The 9,211-nt window shown below is 39.3% G+C and overlaps 1 protein-coding gene across 1 annotated transcript; it reads right to left on the bottom strand.

Moving 5' to 3' along the window:
- Window positions 1-527: 527 nt before the first annotated feature.
- Window positions 528-3,162, bottom strand: LOC102289151. The gene is made up of 6 exons (XM_005943229.2): window positions 2,991-3,162; window positions 2,635-2,777; window positions 2,432-2,505; window positions 1,947-2,045; window positions 1,712-1,810; window positions 528-1,540 (listed from the first exon to the last, which is right to left on the bottom strand). Exons 1-6 carry the CDS (start codon window positions 3,096-3,098, stop codon window positions 1,359-1,361), a joined length of 705 nt encoding a protein of 234 aa, XP_005943291.1. The 5' UTR covers window positions 3,099-3,162; the 3' UTR covers window positions 528-1,358.
- Between the last annotated feature and the right edge of the window lie 6,049 nt (window positions 3,163-9,211).

Here is a 9,211-nt window from a genome sequence, read left to right as displayed (position 1 = left end):
AACAGAATTTGAATGAAAACAACAGAATTTGAATGAAAACAACAGAATTTGAATGAAAACAATGGAGTTTTAAAACAAACAACAGAATTAGAATGAAAACAACGGAACACAAGGATTTGCTTCTGGATGAAAATACACCATTTCTAATTCTATATATATAATTCTTGATGTTCAACTATTTGAATATGGATGTCCAAGCTGCCCGATACTCTCAAAAAAAGAGTAAAGCTTGTAACATGAAGACAGCTGACAAGATATTAATCAACATGTCAATCAGCTGAGTGTAAATTGATTCCACCAGAGCTTCTCTATTTTTGTGCATTAATGGATTAATTAACCAACTCATGGTAGTGTTGTGGGGTCTGGCATTCCTACTCACATAGGGACCTTTAAGACTGCATGGCTGTCTGAGGCTGTCTGGTAAGTCTGTCAATAAAATGTTGGTCGCATGTTTCATTTTTGGATTTCAACTTTAGACAGCATAGACCAGCAAATACATATTTTTAAAAACAGACATATACACTGTATTTACTTTCCCACAACTCATTATTTATTGTGATGTTTGTGTGTAAGTAAAGTTACACTTTGGCCTTTGAGAAAAGGCAGGAGACATATTGCATTTTTAAATTCTCTCGTGTCTCTTATTCATATAGCTAATTTTTTCATTTTCACTTTATTTTTTAAGCTATTACTGACTAGAACTTTCACAAGTTTTTACAAGTGTAGTTATTACACCTTTTGGTCCATGAATTAAAGTCAACGCTTGAACGTTTTTTTTTAGGGAATAGAAAACCAAAATGACCATATTTAAACCCTCTGACATTTACATCTGCTGTTCTTTTGATATTGAAGTAGGTGGGCTCATCATAACAATGTCTAAATATGAATTCCACTTTATGTAAAATCATTTACAGAGGTTGTAAATTTCAAATGACTGTCTTTTTGTCCAGATAGGACCCCTGGAAAATTCTGCTGAAACAGTGATTTTTTGAGGAAATGAGTCTTTGGAAGATTGAGTCTTTTGACAGTTGATTCCACACTGAATTTCATAAATGTTTAATAGCAACAGAAATGCGACAGAAAAAATTGGAACACAGCACTTTAGAGCATCCTTAAAATAGACACTGCCCTTACTCTGGACCTCAGCAAGTTGGATGAATAGTAGTTGAGAGGTAAAGGACAGATATAAATGCATTATAATGATATTTTGAATTAATATTCAAATATTGTTCATCTGTAAACTGTAGTATTTATAATTCATTCTACACTCTCTTCAAATCTTTAAACTAAAGACAGCACGGTTTCAAGTGCACATGATTGAAATAAGCAAATATTTATTATAGCGTGTCTCTCTACATTCACCACAAATTACTCCATGTTGACTGCACCCACTGGAAGGCAGCACGGGGGTAATACAAAACTTTGTCTTGTACGCATGTGAAGACCTGTGAGAAGATGTTTAGCACTGCTTGTCGCATATGGGGAATTTCTGAAGAAGCATATTCAGTCTTGCCATCGTCAACTGTGCAGTTCTCGTAGTCTGTATGAAGAAAAAAAAACAATTAGAAACTGTAGAATGTGCAATTGTGTTATACTGATTACATTATAATGTTAAGGAACTGCAGAAAATAAAATGACACGAATCACTCTAAAAGTACACGTTAGCTGTAAAGCCATAAAGGTTTCGTCATATTCTTTTTTCACATCTTACCATGATCAGAACCAAAGATCTGTGGTTTGTACAAGTAACGACATTCTGCTTGTATCTCAAATGCCTCCATCTCATCATCAGTGATGGACATTCGCTTACCTGTTTAAAACATGATTAAATGTCATAATCTGCTATATAATAGCCTGCTAGATAAGTCAGGTAAGAAAGTGCTGTAAAAACATCTGTATTGTAAATATTCAACATATTTTCTTATCACATTTGTCTGGGTCCTTACTTAAAAGCACAAGAATGTCAGTGAAGCCATCTCCCTTTATAACAATACAATCATGGCACCTCCTTTGAAGAAGTATCATTACATTATCACTTTTGGCACCTGTTGTAAAAAGAAGAGTTATTAAAATACATTTAACATTTGAGATTAAATTTTTAACATCAGAATTATAGTATTATAGATACTATCACAAGTGAAGATTATTATTTACACAAGAATGTGGAAAAAGTCGGAGAAGACAAAAGACAACAAAACTAGTATGCTACCAATTCTTTAAAAGCTTAAAAATTAAACATGTATATGATTTTCATATCTGAATTTTCTCTTTTAGTGCTTTTATGTTTTTATTGATTATTTTGTCAATGTTAAAAGGTTTGAGCACATAATTAATCTGCAGTTAAAAAGTTTAATAGTGACTGAAAGAAACAGACACGAAGAGATTCATAATTAAACTCCAGTGACACAAATGTTTTAATCAAAACTCTTACCCTTGCTGTCAATCTCAGTTATGGTGCTTTTTTCGTAGTGAATTTTTGAAGTTAAATTTTTACACTGCCCAAACCTGATTTAATTAGTAGTCAAGAGATATAAAGAATGAAAAAATAACTTTAAATGACATAATGAAATATGAAGCACAAACACTGGCAAACATACAGTATAAACAACAATTATAAGGAAGAAAATTAGTTACATTTTCAGTGAAAAGGTGGCTTCATAGATGTTTGCTTCTTCCATTGCCGTAATGTTCACATAGACACCGAAAGGTAGGACACTGAATGCAGTAGCCCAGCAGCTGTTTGAGGACATGGCTATAAGGTACCATTTCCCAGTCAGCTGAAATGAAGACATTGTTTGTTCATTCGTTATTTTAGTTTTTGTTTGTTGCTTTGTAAATGTTTTGCACTAATCTGACACATTTAACACTATTCATGAAATACAAACTTGCACAAATCCATTACAAAGGTGCAGTTTCATTTTACTAAAATTCTACTAGCAAATCAGTTTTACAACTATAATCTTAGCTATAAAGGTTTAAAAGAGACTTACATCTTGCTCCCTATCTGCTGTTTTTAGATACCTCTCACAGGCCACTGATGAAGGCTGGCACACAGAGATGAAATTCAGCACAAGAACAGCGACACAAAACGCTTTCATCTTGGCTCAGTATGAGTTCACTTCTGCTGATTCTTAGTCTTTTTCGGGTTTATACTGACCAGTTAGTTTTCCCACCCCTATTTAAGAGGAAATGAAGTGAATGACCTCAAATGCCATCATTTCCAGTAAAGACCACATTTACCAATCATCATCTAGGTCACAAACTGATAAACATGTCAGTGTGTGGACAGATAAGTTCAAGGTTAAACCTTCAAAACCTTGATCAAACCTAACATCGTGCCCTGGATCAAAAGTACATACTGATAAAGATTTATCAGTATTTTCAGTATGGTGACACTTGAAATATGATAAAACGATGTATCATACTTTACTATGTATACTCAGAATCAGAATCGTGTTTATTGGCCATGTATATGTGCAGACACATACAAGGAATTTGGTTCCGGTAGATGGTAACACCTTCTCTAAAAAAAACTGTGGAGAAAGAAAATTGACATTTCATAAGATGCAGTTTAATTGGTGACAGATGATTGCACATGCTATATTTCTAGCTGTCAATGCAAACTGCTCACTGCATTTGCAGTAATATGAATTTTGTTAACATTTTAAAAGCAGTTTATAGGTCTATCATTAACCACACAATATCCTGTCTGTGTTTGGCAAATGTGTGCATGCTTACTCTTGCAAAATACATTTACTCAAAATGCAAATGGTTTAGAAAAAACACATCAGGGTGCAGGCAGAAATGAATTTGCAGTGGATGACCAAGGCAAGGCAGTAATTTGTTGGCATTTGCAAAAAAAAAGGACATAATTGTAGAACACAGTTGAAAGGTTTAAAGATTTTAATAAACAATCTTAAGTACTAGAATAGTTTGCAAACATTCAGATAAATATCACAGAGTAACAAGTAGCCTGAGCTATGGTACCAAGTGGTGGTTTTTGATATGGGCAACATAGGGCATTGCCCAGGGTGGCATTGTGGTAGAGGGGGCATCATGGCATCTGCAAAAAAGAACGTTGCTCACACCCATGCTCCCCGGATGTCATGCCAGTGCATTTTGGGGATTGCATAGGCACCAAACGGTTTTCTATTGCCCATTTGCGAGGAGTAAGGATTTACGAGATACACCTGCTGCTTGCTCCACAGGGAGGAGAGGGGTGGGACAGCAAAGGATTGTCTGGCTGGCTGAAGCAGCATCTAATAACCAGCTTGCTTATAAAACGAAATAAAAGCAAACCAACAAACTAGGCCTGTCAACATTATCGCGTTAATGCTATCATTACAAATAATGCGATAAAATTAATCAATTAATTAATCCAGGGAACACTGGAACACTGCACTGCAGACGTCTCCCACACCGTTCCCTGTGGGGCCTCCATACTGCAGATGACCCTGTCAGACACGCAGCCCAGAGTTCTCATGTTGATCTGCGCAGGACTTGACAACCCTTGAGCTGATGCCATCTGGACCTGCTGCCTTCTTTGCTCCAGTCGTACTCAGTTCCCTCCTAACCTGGAGGGTTGAGAGAGACAGGCTGGAGATGTGTGTTGGTTGTGTACAGGATGCTGTGGTAGGGGTGGGGAGTTGTGAGCGGGGTGAAGGGAGGAGGTGTGAAGTAACTGAGGTGTCAGATGCGCAACAACGGCAGTGGGTGTGGGTGAGTCTGCAGTCGATGTTGAAGACTGCATCCTGGATCAATCAAACCTGTCAAAGAAATGATTCAGTTCATTTGCCCACTGCAGATGTCTCCCACACAGTTCCCTGTGGGGCCTCCGTACTGCAGATGACCCTGTCCGACATGCAGCCCCGAGTTCTCATATACTATAGTCTGGTGGTGAGGTAGTCCAATATTCATGCTGTGAGGTGATGGTCAATTCCTGAGTTCTCCAGCTTTTTCTTCAGAACTGTGGAAAGAATGGTGTTAAAGGCAATAAAGAAATCAAAGAAAATGATTCTCACAGTGCTCCCAGGGGTCTCCAATCGAGATGGGAACGGTGTAGGAGGTGAATGACAGCATCATCCAATCCAGTGCCAGGCTGGTAGGCAAACTGAAGTGGGTCCAGTGAGGAGCTCACCAGGAGTCAAAGCTGAGACAGGTTCAGGTGTTCTTGGGTCTTCCTTGGGTGGGATGTCAGAGCCACTGCCCTGTTGCTGTTGAGGTTCTTGGAATGTGGAGTCTTTGGCACTAGTGGCACACAAGAGGTTTTCCAGAGCTGTGGAACTCTTCCCAGCCTCAGGCTGAAGATGTACTCCATCACCCCACACAATTGATCTGTGCAGGACTTGGCAACCCTTGAGCTGATGCCATCGGGACCCGCTGCCTTCCTGACTCCAGTCATCCTCAGTTCCTTAACCTGGATGGTTGAGAGAGACAGGCTGGAGCCGTGTGTTGGTTGTGTACAGGATGCAGTGGTTAGGGTGAGTAGTAGTGAGCGGGGTGAGGAGAGGAGGTGTGAAGTGAATGAGGTGTCAGAGGTGGGACAGCAGTAGTGGGGGTGGGTGAGTCTGCAGTCGATGTTGAAGACTGCATCCTGGATCAATCAAACCTGTTAAAAGAAATGATGCAGTTCATTTGCCCACCTCACCCCCCCCCCGGCAGACAGTTGTGATTTTTGTGGCCCGATGGTTCTACCTCACCGACCGACAACAGCATATGAGAACTTAGTGCTGTGTGTCCCTGTGGGGGCAGTACGGGAATGGTTCTGCCTCCGTTCCTCTTTACTATCTACTCTGCAGACTTCTCCCAAAACTCCACCCGGTGCTTCCTGCAAAGGTTCTTTGACAGCTCTGGTCAGTCAGCCTCATCACTGATGGTAGCGACAGGGAGTACAGAGAATTTACCCATGACTTTGTGGACTGGTGCCAGCAGAACTACCTCCAGATCAACACTTGTGATCAGATCTTCCCAGGTGAGGGACAGGTGATGAACTGTATACCTCTTTTGCATTGACATACAGTAAGGCTACGTTCACACTGCAGGCGAAAGCACATCAAATCTGATTTTTTTGACCCTATGCGACCCAAATCCAATCATGGTATGACAGTGTGAACGGCACAAATCCGATATTTTCAAATCCGATCTGAGTCACTTTCGTATGTGGTACTGATTCTGATACATATCCGATGTTTTAGAAAGCGACTGCTGCTTGAATGGTCATGTCACATTAAATCCGTCTTTTATGTCACTGACAAAAGACAGACGCCAATTATCAGCTCCGGAGAAGCGCCCAAGAAGACATTGCAAACGCTTCCTGGCCATCCAGTGTAGATGTCAGTGAAACTGTTGGGAAGACAACGTTGGAGAAACGTGAACATTTTATTTGATTCTGACAGAAATCTGCAACTATCCTTTGAAGCACCGCTCCTCTCTAAAACAGCAATAAGGATAGTTATTAGGTTATTCACATTATTATGTAAATAACAAAATAACAAAGCAAAAATTGGGAAACGTAAAGTCCGAAGTCTTTATATTAAGGGCCATCAGTCAAACAATATTGTTTGGTCTGGGTCTAAACAGAGCGTGTGGCGTCTTCTTTTGCGCATGCGGGCCGCTTTGAGGGTTCACGTTAGAGCGCGTTTGCTGTCGCATTTTATTTGTAGTGTGAATAAGCAGACAAAAAAATTCGTATTTGATCAAAAAATCGGAATTGAGCATTGAGACCTGCAGTGTGAACGTAGCCCAAGTCTAGTGTTTTATTGTCTCTGGTAGGGCATGACACGTACTGGGTGAAGGTCGGCAGTGTGGAGTCCAGTGATGCGTGTTTATAGTCCCCTGGTATTAAAGAAAGGGCACTCGGAGATTGCGATTGGACCTTGCTGACCACAGAGTGGAGAGAGTCTCAGGCTGCATACACGTTGTCCGAGGGGGGGACATGCACTGTTTTTGCAATAACATGTAAGAATTCTCTGGGCAGTTAGCATGGACGCATGCTAACGGCTAAGAGCTTTCCCAACTTCCGTTCAAGCACTCGTGTATCTTACTAACAGTGTTGGTCAAGTTACTTGAAAAAAGTAATCAGTAACTAATTAGTGATTACTTCCCCCAAAATGTAATCTCGTTACTTTACTGATTACTTATTTTCAAAAGTAATTAGTTACTTAGTTACTTTTTAAAAACATGATTTACAACGTGAATAGGTGATAGAGCGATAGATCTTTCAGCCCAATTCTACTTTCTGCCTAATCCATGATATAAAATATAATCAAATGAAAAAAAGTCTCTTTTTAAAATTTGTTTTATTAGTTTTAATCTTTTAACTTTATGCATCAAGGAAAAATGAAATTATATGCAACATTCTCTGAGTGGAAGAAATTTGTTTAACTTTTAAACCTATTTTGGTGGCCTCGAAGATGTTTGCTTTTTCAACTGCTCTAATGTCCAAATCACTACTTACAAGTGGGGCAGGGATATTCCAGCAGCTGTTTGAGGACATCGCGTACCATTTCCCAGTCAACTGTAATGACATCGCTTTTATTTTGTTTGTTCACGCGTTTCTTTATTTTTGCTTGGCTAATGTTTTGCACTAATCAGACAAATTTAACTCTCTCTGTGAAATAAAAATTGCACAAATCCATTAAATAGGTTCAGTTTAATTTTAGTCTAATAAATCACCTTTAAAACAATAGATTGTTAGCTATAAAGGTTTAAATGAGACTTACATCTTGATCACTCTTTGCCTTCTTTACAGGGGTAATTATTCTGCATTTCTGATCAGCGCTCTCCTTGTTCAGCCTGTGAGTTTAGGTGCACAGCCTTGTCTTGGTAGGTTTACAGTTGTGCCATACTCCTTCCGTTTCTGAATGATTGCTTGAACAGTGCTCTGTGGGATGTTCAAGGCTTGGGAAATCTTTTTGTAGACTAAGCCTGCTATATTAAATTTCTCAATAACTTTATGCCTGACATGTCTGGTGTGTTCTTTGGACTTCATGGTGTTGTTGCTCCCAATATTCTCTTAGACAACCTCTGAGGCCGTCACAGAGCAGCTGTATTTGTACTGACATTAGATTACACACAGGTGCACTCTGTTTAGTCATTAGCACTCATCAGGCAACGTCTATGGGCAACTGACTGCACTCAGACAAAAGGGGGCTGAATAATTACGCACACCCCCCCACTTTGCAGTTATTTATTTGTAAAAAATGTTTGGAATCATGTATGATTGTCATTCCACTTCTCACGTGTGCACCACTTTGTATTGGTCTTTCACGTGGAATTCCAATAAAATTGATTCATGTTTGTGGCTGTAATGTGACAAAATGTGGGAAAGTTCAAGGGGGCCGAATACTTTTGCAAGCCACTGTATGTAGCTTTTACAGGCCAGAAATTCAGCTCGAGAACAGCAGCACAAAAAGCTTTTCATCTTGGCTCAGTATGAGATCACTTCTGCTGACTCTTTATACTGAATTTGATTGACCAGTTAGTTTTCCGCCACATTCACATATCCCCTTTTAAGAGGATGCAAATAAATAAAGTGCAAATAAAAATTGGATTACAGTAATGCGCTACAAGTAACGCGTTACTGTAATCCGATTACTTTTCTCAAGTAACAAGTAAAGTAAGGGATTACTATTGCAAAAAGGTAATTAGATTACTGTTACTTTCCCGTAAGCACGCTATGTTAATGCATTACTAAAACTGTGATTTTTTTTTTGTGAGTGTCTCATGGCAATGATGTAAGCGAGTGCGACATTCATGACAACAGCTGTGTGCAGATCAACAATGGTTAAAAAAAATCAAGTGTAGGTAAGCATATGACTGTGCAGCATTTAAAGCGTGGAAGTACTGACCTCACTTTGAGTTTGATTCTGTAAAAAGTGACAAAAACATTAGTTTCCGCTGATCACTGCGTGGGAAGGAAACTTCTTTTTACAGTGAAAACCCCGTAACTTCTAAGCAAGCGCCGAGTACGCGACCACGGTATGGAAAATTCACAGACAAGCTCGCAGATTCTTCCACTGACCGCTGCGGCACACAAACCTCCGTCTGCCCCAGTCCTGCTATACAGGTGAAAATAGAGCAACAGGACCACTAGTCTTTGATTTTATTTATTTTCTGCTGTTTTACTTGCATCTATTTGAAAGACTGAGTGTAAACACAAAATCAAATTTCCTTTTATGTGCAGGAATGTGCAGATTGCAATGAAAATGCC

This window comes from Haplochromis burtoni, unplaced genomic scaffold (genome assembly GCF_018398535.1).
Source record: "Haplochromis burtoni strain Fernald_Lab_line unplaced genomic scaffold, NCSU_Asbu1 Contig_357, whole genome shotgun sequence".
NCBI classification, from domain to species: Eukaryota; Metazoa; Chordata; class Actinopteri; order Cichliformes; family Cichlidae; genus Haplochromis; species Haplochromis burtoni.
The sequence above is the reverse complement of the archived record's forward strand: the minus strand, read 5'-3'. Positions and strand labels throughout refer to the sequence as shown.

Coding starts and splice junctions, on each gene's coding strand:
- LOC102289151 (XM_005943229.2), bottom strand. CDS start 3,098: ATGAAAGCGTTTTGTGTCGCTGTTCTTGTGCTGAATTTCATCTCTGTG. Junction 2,506..2,634: donor GCCACCTTTTCACTGAAAAT/GTAACTAATTTT, acceptor TAATTAAATCAG/GTTTGGGCAGTGTAAAAATT. Junction 2,046..2,431: donor AACTGAGATTGACAGCAAGG/GTAAGAGTTTTG, acceptor TTTTTACAACAG/GTGCCAAAAGTGATAATGTA.